The 15140-nt window shown below is 46.2% G+C and overlaps 1 protein-coding gene across 1 annotated transcript; it reads right to left on the minus strand.

Moving 5' to 3' along the window:
• Positions 1-2321: 2321 nt before the first annotated feature.
• On the minus strand, positions 2322-14525 carry LOC131688412 (uncharacterized). Its single transcript, XM_058972620.1, has 6 exons — positions 13810-14525; positions 12942-13751; positions 12738-12849; positions 3293-6222; positions 2982-3235; positions 2322-2746 (listed from the first exon to the last, which is right to left on the minus strand). The coding sequence occupies exons 1-6, from the start codon at positions 14353-14355 to the stop codon at positions 2362-2364; spliced, it is 5037 nt and encodes a 1678-aa protein (XP_058828603.1). The 5' UTR covers positions 14356-14525; the 3' UTR covers positions 2322-2361.
• Positions 14526-15140: the final 615 nt, after the last annotated feature.

Consider the following 15140-nt stretch of genomic DNA (forward strand, 5'->3'; position numbering starts at 1 on the left):
AAAGCAGAAGCCAATACGACGCCGAAGAGTGACCAGTGTACCCGTTCCATGCAACGAGTAAGAGAAACACTAGGAGAGGAGGGTGTGTGACGTCACAATGCCTAGGAAAATGGAGTAATTGTCGGCATCCGGCATATTGGTGAAACGAAAAGCTCAGCATTCTCAGTGCTGCCTGCCTAAAAGCCAAAACACGCATTCAGAGAGCAAGAGGTAGTCAGATAAGAGAGTATGGTCACATTCCGGGTGGTCAGGGCCGCTTTTAAACGTGAGATAGTTCTGAGTAAGTCACTCTGCTACAAGGAGCTAAACAGAGAAGTAGATGTTAATACCTGGGACAACGCTTACCGTGTTGTGTTGGCCATGATCAGAGGTCCAACGAAGCCAGCTGAAATGTGCGCTGACCAACTGAAGACTATCATGGAGGATCTCTTTCCGAAGCACGACAATCGGATCTTCAACGGCGAACTCCTTACAGTGGCAAAAGGGCTTAAAGCGAAAAAAAAATCCCGGTCCAGACCGCGTTTCCGGACATGTTCAAGTTAGTTCAGAAGCTGGTGTTACTGCCAAAACCAAGGAAACCACCAGGAGATGCAGCACCGTATCGGCCTATAACTAGGGGTTAACAATTGAACTTCTCACAGGAGTTGAGATCGTCAGCTTTGCAGATGACGTTGTCCTTACGATGACCGGTGAGACACTGGAGGAAGTGGAGATGTTGATGGCAGAGACGATAGGAATAGAGCAAACCTGGAAGGCTGATGTCACGCTGCAGCTGGCTCATCGTAAGACGGAGGTGGTGCTGGTCAGCAACCGTAAAAAAAATCTAACGTGTCGTGGTAAGCGTCGGTGGACACTCAATTCCATCGATGCGTGCGGGGATGCAGCTGGGTGTGATGGTCGATGATCGGTTAAATTACAACAGCCATGTCGACTATGTATTTGAGAAAGCTGTGAGGATAACTAACGCATTGACAAGGATCATACCGAAGACCAGAGGAGCAAGATGCAGCAAGAGACGTCTTCTGGTGGATATCTGATCCTCAATACTGAGGTAGGCGTTCCAACCCGAGCTGGTGCGCTGAACTTAAAGCGGAACCAAACGAAGCTGATGAGCACGTTGCACCTAGTGGCTGTTCGTGTTGCGAGCGCGTACAGAGCGATGTCCTCGTTATTGCCGGGATGATCCCCATCTGCATCACCTCGGCTGAATTCATAGAATGTTACCAACTTAGGAATACACGAAATACAAGGAGACTGGACAGAGTGGACTCGTTGACAAAGTGGCAGCAAAAGTGAGACAACGCGGAGAAAGGAAGGTTGACCCACCGGCTCATCCCAAATGTGTCGGGGTGGGTGTATAGAAACCATGTAGAGGTAAACTTCCATTTGAAGCAGCTATTCTGCGGGCACGGATGCTTCCGGAAGTATCTGCATCGGTTTGGACATGCTTCGTCACCTCTTTGCCCGGAGTGGGTAAACGTGCAAGAAACACTGAGACATGTGGTTTTCGAATCCCCTAGGTTCGAAGAAGTTCGAGATATGCCTGGTGTGACAGTTGACAATATCGCCGAAGAGCTGTGCCACGACGAGCATATCTGAGATGCTGTCAACAGAGTGGTGACGAGTATACTCTCCGAGCTGCCGTGAAACCATAAATCGGGCTTCGGAAGAAATTCCGCCACTGGGAAGCTCTCCGCTATTGTAGACTAGGTTCACCGCCGGGGACCAGTTGAGTAGCACACGACGTAGCACCGGGTTCGGGTTGTGATTCACCGCCGTGCAATATCCGATTATATCGCGACAAAAATGAAAGGTAATTGGTTCACGAAACAAAATTAATTTATCGGGAGATAAATGGCTATCGGTGTCGGGAGAAATTCCTCCGTCGGGGAACTCTCAGTCGGAGTAGGGTGAGTTCACCACCGGGGACTATCCGAGTAGATCTTGATAAGGCTAGAAGCTGAATGACTCACGGAAACAGAAGCTTAAATGGCCCATGGAATCAGTATCTAAACGGCTCACTGAGAGGAGAGCTAAATGGCAACGTAATAGATGAAGATAAGAAGCAAGTGTCGAGAGCTAAATCAAAGCTTAAAAACTCCATGGACCAAGTGAGGCTCCAAGTTAGAGCAGAAGAAAAAGGTGCGACGAAAGCACGAGACCCCCCCCCCCCCCCCACATTGACACATGACGGGAAAGTCAAGAATTGGATTTTAGAAAAAACGCGATATTAGATACATCATTGGTAATCTCCCTCTCGTACCAAACGGACACGTCATCCATTGATCACACTGCACAGAATAGACTTGAATTTTGCCTTTATATGTACAGAAAAACATAGAACAACTTAAAAAACGTACCTTACTGCGACCCCTCCGATCCCGACCGCATCTGTTCCCGCAGCGCTTTCAGCTCATCTCCCTCGTTCGAGCTCTGCTCACTATCGCTTCCAATCGTAACAATTTTTCTCCTTCGCTTTGCCTTGGGTACTGCTTTCTCCAACCGCTTCGCTCGACGACGCTCCTGCAATATAGCTTCCGCCCGTTCCAGTTCGTCCAGTTCTGATTCGGTCTCGGTCTGCTCCTCATGATCACCATCGTCAGCCACTTCATCTTCATGCACAATGAAGGAACATTCCTCGTAGCGTGACTGTTCTCCGTTCGGCACCTGGGAGTAGATATCCGAGATGTTCATGAATCGCGTAGGAGCAGCTGGAATTCTGAATCCCCCTTGGCGGACGGGGCTCCTGTGGGAAACGGGGTAGGATCGTGAAATATTTGATCATGATTATTGTAGTGAAATAAAACTAAATGGAGCAGAGAAAAACAAGAACGTTTATAGGTTAGGAGTTGTTTGGTTACAGACAATAGAACAGAGAGTGGAATAAGCAGCACAAAGCCTAGTAGGCCGGCGAAAATGTTTCAAAGGTGTCTGTCCAAGTAAAAATAACAATGTGACTAACAATAATAACTATCGCTCACCTCACAGATTGCAAATATTTTGCCCTCATATCAACGGCATCTTCCTCATCTGGCCCATGGTGGATGATGGAATCGTCTACCAACTGCGTTAGAACATCTTCCTCGTCGTCACTGTACTCCTCGCCATCGTCGGAAACAGCTGCCTGGCTAAGCAGAAACGCACATGCATCGTTTCTTCGTTTTCGTCGCTTCTTCCGATGAGTTGGACCACGGCACGATGCCGATGGTCTTGTTTCCGTCGATGATTTTAGGTTCTAAGAAATCAGATGATGGGGAAAATCTCAAATCAAATATATCTAGTACAAACTTACCGATTTAGCCGTTTGAAAGACGCCTTCCTCTTCGCTTTTCGAATTGGATTTCGCACCGTCCGAATCGCTACTGATGATCGCTTTCCGTTTAGTCCGCGGCGCAATCACTGACGTATCGATTGGAGTGATGCCATCAGACGGCGCATTCTTCCGATTGAAGCTGTGTCTCCGTTCTAGCGCTTGCCTGACCTGAGGTAATGAGTCCCTCTCTGCCGGCCGACAGGATGAAAAGAAAGCCGACTTGACAACTCCATTGGATAAGGCTCTATCTACGGGAGCGGAATTCAGTTCCAATTTACCGGAATCGTCGCTAGTTTTGCCAAGTCGTAGGCGGGAGAAATTCAGTTTCTTTCTCAGCAGCGATGGTGATTTTTCCTCGCATGTCTTTGGCGCTTCATGGTTTGATGATGCTTGCTTTCTAGCGGAAGTCGGTGTGACCGGAAGCATTTCCTTCCACGGTTGTTCTATTCGGTTTACTTCTATTGGCTCATTCTCCTTCTGTGAGGTCGGGTTGTTAACTTCTAGATATTGGTCCGTATTGTTTTCGCCATTGTCGAACACATTACCCAGTTCTGAAGTAGCACGACCTTGACTAGAACCTTGACTGCAACCGAACAAATCATCGTCGCTATCGGCGAGCAGATCCTCCAAGTTCCCAATATCCAAATTTTTCTGAGACGTTTTAGGAAGGCTCGATTGAACTTCCTGCGAATTTGGAATAATCTCATCACTTTCAACATCGGATTTTGATGGTCTTTCAAAATCGTCTTCCAACAGCTCTTCCAGGCAGCTTTGAATGCCCAAATTCAATTCTCGTCTACGTCCTTGACTGCTATTTGAAACGGAATAGTTGCTTATGGCAGAAGAAGTTGGTTTCACTGGGGGTTCATCATCCGAGAAGCCATTGAGAAATTCGTCCATCGGGATCTCCTGTCGTGAAGGTTGCCTTGGGACTGACGCTTCTTCCGGTATCGCTTCAATAACAGCGAAATCATCCTCCAGAAGGTCTGCCTCCAACAGATCCAATTCCCTTTGAGAAATGATCTCCTCAGGTTCCTTCGCTTCTGTAACTTTCTGATCAGTATTGGAGTATTTCTTCGCCAGGAATGAAGCTTCCTGTACTTCTAGGTTCAGTTCTTTACAATCGAATAAATTCCTGCTCAGCTCGGCGATTTGTTGAGTCAAAGTGCTATCGCAATCCAGTGATTTCTCGTTTACTCCTATGGCTTCCAATCGGTTACGGAATTTACTATCTTGTCTCTGACCAACAGTTTCCTCAAACATCTGATCTAGATCATTCAAACCGAAAAATTCCAGCACCATTTGAAAGTTTAGATTTGTTGAACGAGTGGATAAGGGAGAAATGTCATCCGAATTTTTGGCTTTCTGAACAGAACGATTGAATGCTCTTAGTAGGGGACTGTTCGCCATGTCCGGTGGTGTTCGTTTGATGTTTTTAGGGAGCTCAGAAACGCGGAATTTTGACTTGTTACGATTAATTGGTGTGTGGTCCTGTTTCGGAGGTGGTTCAGGGGGCAGTTCTGGGACTACGGGTTGATAGCTAGATTCGTCCGGTTCTATCAGTGTGGGAAGATAGAACTGAGAATCGAACAAATTGGAGGTGCTTGGATCATCAGCATATTGGGCTGAAGGTGATGGTTCGGGTGGTTTGTTTTCGAATTGCTCCTCTGCATAGTTCTTGTTAACGCAATGGGTAGAAAATCGATTGAAGAGTTCGTTGAACTTCGATACTTGATCATTACTGATCTCACCTTGAAACGGTTTTCTAAGCGGCTTGATGCGGCTTAAACGACTGATGATAGCTTTATGATCCTCAATAGCTTCAACACGTTCTTTCAGAGCCGTCCTTCCCTCGAAAAGATTTTCAACAATTCGCATCTCAGACTTCAGACAGTCACCGTTATCGTCGAGAATGATCAGATCATCATCGTCACTTTCCCCCAGGGCAACCTGTAAAGCGTCAGTCTTCTCCATCATGTCTCTTAGCTGCTTCACGTTCGATTCTAGAAAATATTTCTTCAGCGGATTCGGGCAAACTACTGAATTGTAGACCTTTTCCTCTCGCAGCGCAATCATTTTTCCTTCTTTGATAAATTTACCACGTTCTATCTGTGCCTTATGCCGGAGAAGCGGTTTCATTAACTTCTCCAGCTGCTGCTCTTGTTCTGTTTTTCCTAACCGAATCGAAGTGTCCACGGGTACCGCAAAACTTCTGTTACCATTAACCGTCGAATCCGTCGAACTATCTTTCGTCGGAGGACTCGAGAAGATCTCTCTTTCGCTGACGTCCAAATCCGTGTCAACCTTACGGAAAAAGTTCCTCACATCTTGAGTCCCTCGAAGCCCTTCGTCTTGCTTTTTCCTTCTCTTTCTAGTGGTCGCCGGGGTTGCTTCGTTGTCTTGATGTTCACCGTCCTCCTCTACCAGAATCGACTTTCGCTTCTTCCCTCTTTTTGTTTCTTTTTCACCCTTTGCTTCAGCCGCTTCCTCAGGAATCTTTATGAAAGTCTCGACACACTTCGGATCGAACTCCGGCGGCACCAACCGAGGTGACTGCCGGTACAACACACCCAGAATCTCCCGACTTCTGGACAACTTCTGATTGGTTTTATCCTTCGATGCCAGCACCTCCTTCAGTGTGTCGTGTTCCTTTCCTTCCGTCACCAGCATCAGGACGCGCCCTACCCGTTGTCTTCCCGTTCGACCGATTCGTTGTACGAAACGGGTAGGATTTTTCGTGATGTCGAAACAGATGATCAGATCGACCTCACCTACATCAATGCCTTCCTCGGCCACGGAAGTAGCGATCAGAGTGTTACACTGGCCCGACCGGAAGTCCTTCATGGCAGCGATCTGTTCTTTTTGGGTAACGGCTCGGAGAACGCCGCCACCGCCAGTTCCGCCCTGACCTGTGAAGAAAAGTGAAGCAAGGAGAGGGGTTTGTATAGTTAGTATCCCCGGTACGAATATAATCGTAAAGGTGGTCTTCTAATGCACGACGAGCATTGGCGTTGCTGAAAAGTTACGCTGATTTCGTTTTTTAGATCAAAGTCGCTCTAGGTTCGCTCGGAACTATCATTTTTATATGGATTTTGTAAACATTAGAGCGAACCTAGAGCGACTCGAGGTCCAAACCGAAGACAGCATTAGAGTAGTAGGTGAGCTCTCGTCTGTGACAGGTCGCTTTTTCTTTCGTTCTCGGTTTTGTCCCGTACGTAGTAACAGAAAATAGTGCGTTTGCACATATGGCAATATTGCTTTGTCAGCTAATCATAAGCTGGTCGTCGGTAATCCATCGTACCTGGACAGTTTTGTTTAAGTGTGCCCCAAGGAATTGCCGGAACGATTACTACCGTTACTCACAGAAGAGGAAGGGCCACAGCAACTTGGCCAGCAAGCAAAAAGTTTTAGAACGAAAAGCTGGGTTGCTTCGATTGATTTTTCTGGTTTTAGTGTTTCCCTATCGCTGTGTGAAGTGCGAATTTAACTAAAGCTAAGTACCACTTAGCTCTTCTATAATCCTGCACTGGACCCTAGGCCTGTGTAAAAATGGCTTCCCCTGACAATGGTTAATCTCAAGGGCAGCTGGAGGTCGAAATAAAATCGAATCCAGGATCCCCGAACAGGCCATAAGTGATTTTATTACGGGACAGACAAAAGGTTTTGATAAGCTTCAGGTGGTGATGAATAGTTTGAATCAAAAATAATAAGACTATGCGCATTGTTGCGTCCGCAAGATGAAAACTAGCATCCATGCTCATTCGATTCACCCTTCCGTCCACTAGCCATGTGAACGACACGCATGCCACGCCAAAAAGAAACAACATTTCCAATCCCCGCTAGCCATAGCGCTGCTGACCGAGTGAATGAGAGAGAGAGAGAGCGAAAGATTACGAGACAGTGCAGTGACGCCAGTTTTGTGGAATATTCAGGAATGTTCCAATTTTTGTCACGCAACATTTTATATAAGAAATCGACTTCGGTTGATGGATAGAGTTTTGATTGAAATTCCGATCTGGCAAAAGATCAAGTGCGAAAAGTGAAGTGTTATCCGACAATAGTGATTACGATACGATTGAAGTGTTATCCTACAGTTGTGATCCCGATTACGATACGATTACGATTCCTCTCCGACGGTGTTACCACGAGGATTTTACTATTCCGACAGCGAAAGGAAAATAGCCGCGCCGAACAACCGAAACAAGTGACACTTAGGGATCCGTCCTGTACAGTCCAACCCAATAAAGTGCTTTTTAACCGAACACGCATTTTACGAAGGAAAACAGAGTATATGTACCAGCAAATCGGGTTGAAGTCTGCGGGGCCGTTTCCGATTCGAGTTTGAATTGCGTGAATCTGTTGACACAGGATTGGCTGTATTAAAGTTAAGATACTGGACTACAAACATTTGCATTCAGCATAAGTCGCAGCTGATGGAAAGAGGACATATGTCAACTCAGACTCTTATCGGGTCACCTTCACCGGGTCTGCTCTACCGAACTACCTTCTCTATGACAAGGTGAAGGTGTCTCTGCAAGGTCCTCCAAAAATAGCTACTCGAGGATGTATTGGTGCAAAACCGAAGCAAGTAGGTCCCAGTCACAGCACCCAGCTCAGAAAAGGAGTTCTCCGCACTTTCGGGGTTCTCAAAAACCCCAAGTGTTCCCATATCTCAGCCAGGGTAAGAAATTATGGATCGATTTTTTACAGCTTTAAATATTTGAATAATCTTGTAAAGGCATCCTGATAAGCTTTCTCCTTGCAGTTAGAACATTTTTGAAGCAGTTGACTGCTAAATGGCTCCTTCTTTCAGAGGTTGTATCCTTCGATGGCCAACTCATCGAACGAAGTCACGAATTTGATCTACAGTTGTTCTACAGTGGAATTGCAGAAGCATTATCCCGAAAATTGACACTTGTCCCTTTGCTCGATTTCGTGTGGAAGGTAATCTCCGATCCCCACGGCAGCGACCATCTGCCAATCGTAATCGTAAAAGCTACGCGTCCGCGATATCCTGCAAAATCCAGTCCACCGCAAGAGCTTGCTCCGGAGGAAGAGTACCGGTTCCGCGTACTAGAAGCGAATTCTCCCATGGTGGAAGGAAGAGTGCTCAGACGTGTACGATGAAAAGGCCGCTGCATTTAAGGCCTTCCGGGACAACAGGTTTCCGCTAGTTATCGACAGTACGCGATGTTAGACACGCGAATGAAGAGTTGGTTGAAAGCTAAGAAACGTGGCAACTGGCGCCGATTCGTTGACGGAGTAACGAGAGAAACATCGATGAGCACTCTTTGGGGTACTGCCCGGCGTATGCGAAACCGAAACAGCACTAACGAGAGCGGTTTGTCCGAATTCCACCCCGGCACAAAAGATCTACCTCGCCGCGTCCCCTCACGATACCGGGAACGAAGCACCTTTTTCGATGATGGGGTTCTCACTTGTTCTCTTATTGTGTAACAATAAAGCCCCAGGGCCAGACAGAATCAAATTCAACTTGTTGGAGGATCTGTCAGACTGTCAAGAGATGCTTGTTGAATTTATCGATTAAGTTTCTTAAGGGTAATATTGTCCAATATGACTGCAAGTGGCAAGTGAAGGTCATCGCCATCCAAAAAGCAGTCTCGGACCACAACTCGTATCGTCCGATGTGCAATGTTGTTCTGTATCTGGAAATTATTCGAAGAAATGATCCTGTTCCGTATCGACAATCGGGTCGAAACGAATGGCTTACTTGTAAGTATTGCATTCAACTGAAATTCAAATGACCTATGCTAGCAAAGAGCAGATGACATCAATGTTCTTTGATATTAAGGGTGATTTCAGTTTCTATCAACATTCTCTCTGAGAAGCTGCAACAGCATGGCGAAAATCCGAGAGATACTGAGTGCTTTGTCTAACAAACCTTTCCAGATGACCTTGGTATGGGTCTTTAGCGAAGGTGGGTGCTTTAGGAGGTGACAATTATGAAAGACCAATTTGCTTAAACGATTGCCTCAGTACTACTCATCAGAGATTCCTCGAAAGTTGACAAACTTCGTGGAGCAATGGGGAACTGGGAGGTTGGGTCTCTAGGGTATCGAAGAAAAATCGATTCAAGGGAATGGACTTCATTCGTATGATGTCCCGACTCATGGCAAACCATTACGCGATGGTGGTGTCTGCGCTTGTGGCGACGGCTATCACGATATCGAACACATTGTCTGGGCGTGCAAAATGAGTACATTTCCGCCAGGTCTCGGCTAATGGATACCCGCCCGAGGAAGACCACCCAACGTCCCAGTTCGAGTTGTTATGGCAATGCGGTTATGTATCCGCTTCCTTCGACAGTATCGAGCGGATACAAATCTAGCTACTGCCATATCCTTAACGAAATAGTTCTTGGTTTCAATGTGTTTAAATTTCCGGGTGACTTCCGCCGTTTGTAAGCACGATGTAGCTCCGGTTGTTTTCATTGACGCCAATGAGCAACGCTAGATACTCAACCAAACCGTCGACATACTTGAAAATCTGCCAAGTGTTAGACTTTATTTTGCCGACTTCACCAACCAAGTCTGTTCCAGGAAGCACACCAGTTTAAGCTTGCTACCATCACCCAGGTGTAGCTAGTAATCTGTCGTACCTTTGAGGTACACGAAATAATCACTTCGCTTCTTTTCAATCCGATGTTGTTAATTTAACGATCCGCCGTCCGAGAATAGATGTCCAAATCGCAATGTCCGGACGGCTGTTGACGGCAATGTACAACAAAGCTCCAGAAGGATTTGAATATTGCTGCGCATGTCAGAGACTCTCTCACTCATCCTCGTTTTGTTGAACGCAACCGTTAATTATGGAGACACATTACAGTTCTCCATGTTGGATCCCGTTAAAATCTTCTATGCGTATGACTTCTGGCTCAAAACGAACCAGCTAGCTTCGTGCCGAACGCGAATTCCTACGAGAAACGTCAAATTTTCTATCTCCACAATCTTGAAACTCTTACTTAAAGCTTGGACCAGTCGTCGATATGCTTGCTCCGTTCGGTATACGATAACAGTATAATCCACGTAGATCAGTATGCAGGTATACACACCGTCCACAAGTCACAAGTAAAAACACGGATCAGTCGCTGATGGATCTTCAACTTCAATGCTGCTGGTTCCGATTCTGTTTTAAGGAGCACACGACATCTAGATCCCAATTTGAGTATCCCGGAAGCTGTCGCATGCAAATCTCCTGCTCCTGCAGCAAGCCATATAGGCCCGTGGTCGATGTACTTGACGAGAAATGGCCACTTGTTAGCTGTCGTCAGGGCTGTACAAAATGTCGAAATATGATTTGCTCCGCCACTAGAGCAAATAGCTGATCGTAATCAAATCGGTCTTTTGAGAAAATCCCTGTGTGACCAACCTGGACTTGTATCGCTCAAACTGTTCGCACTCGTCCTTGTTGCGCTTGTACAGCCACTTGAAACCAACCACGTTACGTTTTCGGGGTAAATGTCTACGTTCAGTTTTCACGGAGGGATGCAATCTCGTCATCCATGGCCGCTTTCCGTTTCTCACCATCAGGGCTTGGAAACGCTTCGCCGTACGTTCTTGGCTCAGTGTGCTTGTTCACAGCCAGACCAAGCAAGTCGGTGTACCGCACCAGTGGAACACCAAAGTTCGCTCTGCCGTACATTATAACACATCGGAAACCCTGCAAGTTGCTCTTTCTGCACTGGTACTTCCTCGCTGGAATCTTTCTCGTCATCTTCGTCGAAAACAAAAAAAATCATCATCAACTCCTTGTTCTACATTTTGTTCACAATCGTACAGATGATTCCATCTCTTACTTTATTCTCTGCTCCGTGGAGCTCCAAGAACCGTACGTCTTGACTGATGACTATCTGGCCAGTAGACGTATTCAGCAAGCGGTAGACTTTGCTGTCCGACACGTATCCGAACGTCATTTTAATTGCCTTTTTCTCCCACTTCTTTCTTTTCTGAGCTGGAGCCCACACATACGCGCTATAGACGAGCACCATCCAAAATTACAAATCAGGCTTGGTACTGAACCTCATACGGCGTCGAACCAACTGATGATGGTGGCAGCCGGTTCACAATGTGCGCCTCAGTTTTATCTTTCTGCGTTCAAAAACGTCGGGATAAGCCAGCATTCATAAACCCATAGCGTTCAGCGTCTTGTTCCTCATTTCAACTACTCTGTGATCCTGCGGAGCGTATCCAGCGGTAAACTCTGCCTTGATTCCTTATTGTTATTGATGTACTTGCCAACCCGGTCTGATCGGATGACCTTCAGCGTCCATCCAAATTTCGTTTTCGATGAACCTCACATACTCACTGATCCTATTGGCAACTTCGGACTTCTCCTTCAAATAGCAGTCGACCGTGTAGCAGCTGTGATCGTCGATCTTCGTCATATAATATCCGCACACACCCGACGACGTCGTCGTGGGACCGTAAACATCGCTGTGCACGATATCCAATACCGCTCTCATCCTCTTCTCGGCTGCAAGAGAGAACGACGGCCGTATCATATAGCCTTCAACGCATTACTTACAAGTCTGTTGGATTGCACAGCTCTTGTACTTCATCTCGGAGGCCAATCCATGCCACCCGATTATACCAATCATATTCGGATCACTGTGGCCTGGACGACGGTGCCACGCTGGCTGTTTTACCATGTTCAGTTGATACAAGTCAGCAGCGTGATCGGCTGTCGCAATTAGCAACCCGTCGTACGCTAACCGACACTGGAGCGCGTCATATTCCCCGCAGCTGTTTGCTTCGAGGGGAAATTATGGATAAACCGTTACTCGCCAATGACAGCTGTTGATAGTAATCGGTTTGTATGGAATTTCATCTCATAGTCATAAGATTGTCGTGAAACTACCATCGTTCAAGTGCCCAAGGCAGAAAACGTTTCTCTGATCAACTGACACAATATTCAAGAATTTCAAAGGCATTTATGCTGGGATTCACATTTGTTCACACGTGACTGTAACCTTTATTGCCCCGATAGCCGTAACCATGCTAACGGAAAACTACAAGCTCAACAAATCAAGGCAGGCTGTGACCTGTGGGACGGGTCTCGCAGATACGAAAAAGCGTTACGTCAAATGAAGCTAGTGAAACAGAATAACAGGTGTTGTCAAACGAGAGATAAAATAAAGAAAAAAGTCTTCATCTTCCCGTCCCAGGCTATCACGCCACAGTCGACGAAGATTATGCACAACTGTAGTAAGAATTCCAAAATTCATTGTCGCACTAGAGCCAAATTCGAGTTCCTAGAGATGTGACGCCATGGTATTCACATATAATTCGTTCTGCTCAATATCATTTTTTCATATCTTTCACCGAGATCTGAACAGTTGAGATTTTTTATGCTTTGGAATTCACGAAAATCACGAGTTAAAAATAGATAGAGAAAATGGACTTACCTACGATACATTTTGGTTTGATTAACGGCCTATTTTGCAACAGCAATCGGTGAATCATCGCCACTGATTCCCGAAATTCACAGAAAATTATCACTTTCGAATCCGGATTGTTCTGTGAATATAATTTTCATTGATTTAGAAAATCACAAAAAAAAAATTAACAAGAGCCTAGTTGGTAATGCAACTAGAACCCTTAGATCTCACCTGAAAATGTTCCTTCAAGTTCCTCTCCAATATACCAAACTTCGGATGTCCAAAATCAATGCTTTCATCGGCTGCAATCTTCGGAACAGCCCCGTTCGGCATGACCCCAGCATTATTGAAAATTGCCAACGGATTCCTGCCGTAAGTCGCCCTTAGCTCCTCAAGAAAAGCCTTCAACCGAGGATCCTTCATCACCAAATACTTCTCAGCATTGCTGCCTTCATCTTCAAAAAAGTTAAGAAACGCCCGCGTTCCATGCCGAAGCAGCAGTTCCATCGCATGGTACAAACTGATACTGGCACAAAAATCCGAACTAATGTTCGAATGGTTCGGATGCCTGCTAATGAGAGACGCCTCCCGAAACCGTTTCTGCTCCATTATCAACCATCCCCGACTAAGTGACCCACTGTGACCGGAGATTACGTTCGCATCCAGCAGACGACGGACGTACGGATCCACCACCTGGATGTAATCGTCTCGTATCTTTGTCAACGTCGGACCCAACGGGATTACGATCGTTCGAATGTTCTTTTTGAACGTGTACGGTGACACGTCAATCGAATTCTCCCAGCGTACCTCGATGTGTGCGATCAGTAGGTTTTTAATTACCTCTGCTACGTCTTCCAGTGTCCGGCCGGGGGTCGCAGAAAGCGCTAGGATACGAAAGTTTCGGTTGGTGGCCGAAATGGTTCTGATGACTTCGGTGTAAGCGTACCGTCCTTTGGCTTTGTGAGCCTCGTCGATCACTATCAGCTTGACGCTTTCGGTGGGAAAATTTTGCTCCGGAGCGTTGATGTCTGCTTGAACAACCTAGAATAAATATCATTTAAATACAAATCAACCAAACGATTTTTAATCATGAACTCACTTGCGGCGTAACGAAGAAAACCCGCTTCTCCTGCCACAAACCAGTACGATTCTTCTTCTGCTGCCGGCCTGTCATCTCCGCCGTATCTGCCTTCGGAATGCCCATTATTTTGTAGCAAGCTTCTATCTGCTGATTTACCAGCGGTCTAGTAGGTGCCATAAATATCACCTTCCCGGTAGGATACCACCGATAGATATTATACATCACTACGGCCGCGATAAATGTTTTCCCCAGACCAGTCGGCAGAACCACCAGGGTGTTTTTGAACAGTGCCGCTTGGGTGATGGAAAATTGATACTTCCGCACGGGATAATTGGTAGGATAGATCCAGCTGTTGCCGGCATTGTTGTCAAAGCCTGCGTAGCGGTCATTCCTCCGGAGCTGCATTCCATCGACCAGCTGCGAAAAGGGTTTGTCCAGCAGCTGCAGTACACTTTCGTCGCATATTTCGCTATCATCGAGTGCGTTAGTAGTGCTGGAGCGGGACCAGTCCCCCAGCGAATAGCTGGTGGCGTTTAGGATGGCACGTTCGGCGGATTGGTTCATTTTGTGGATTGTCACGTATAAAAACAGCACTAGAATGATGGAAACGGAATTCACATTGTGAAGCGCAGAATTTTGTGCAACTTTATGCTCAAAATTCAAATTTTGTTGAACTTTTTAGTTTCTTCACTGAGCTCTAGGACAGCGAGATAAGGAAAAACATGTTTACATGTTTTTTCTTGTGTCATTTTCCAACATAAAAATGAACTATCGAGTGAACGAAAACAAAGAAATGAACTCAACGTGCACGAAGTGAAAATAGAGCACTCTAGTTAGAGTGTGGCCAAGAGACCATGACGTATCCAAACGAACATGAAATTTGACGTATTCACAATAGAAATACGTCAGATACGTCGCCCCGGGGTTTTTCAATCAAAAACCCCATTAGACTCGCAAAAGCAGCCCTCGCCTTCTTGATCCGTGCTTCGATGTCGATCTTGGTGGCTCCATCAGGCGCCATTTGGCTACCAATTTACTGGAAGCTTTCGTCATTCTCCACTGCTTGCCCAGCTACCGTAAAGCTGGAAGGTTTGACCGTGCTTATATCCAACGATTTGATCTTGTTGACGTTGATTTTGAGACCTGCCGCTGAGGAGCGATCGGCAAGATCATCAAGCTTACTCTGCATGTCAGAGCGCCGTTGTGCTAGGAGAGCAACGTCATCAGCCAATCCGAAGTCATTCAGATGCTTCATAGTAATAGGTTGCCACATTAAGTAATTAATTCATGTTTGAACATGGAAACATGATTCATGTTTGAACATGAAAACATGATTCATGTTTGAACAT

Source organism: Topomyia yanbarensis, chromosome 1, assembly GCF_030247195.1.
Source record: "Topomyia yanbarensis strain Yona2022 chromosome 1, ASM3024719v1, whole genome shotgun sequence".
Lineage (NCBI taxonomy): Eukaryota > Metazoa > Arthropoda > Insecta > Diptera > Culicidae > Topomyia > Topomyia yanbarensis.

Coding starts and splice junctions, on each gene's coding strand:
- LOC131688412 (XM_058972620.1), bottom strand. CDS start 14,355: ATGAACCAATCCGCCGAACGTGCCATCCTAAACGCCACCAGCTATTCG. Junction 6,223..12,737: donor CAAACCAAAATGTATCGTAG/GTAAGTCCATTT, acceptor TTTTCTTCACAG/GTCAGGGCGGAACTGGCGGT. Junction 3,236..3,292: donor TCTTTCAAACGGCTAAATCG/GTAAGTTTGTAC, acceptor CTGATTTCTTAG/AACCTAAAATCATCGACGGA.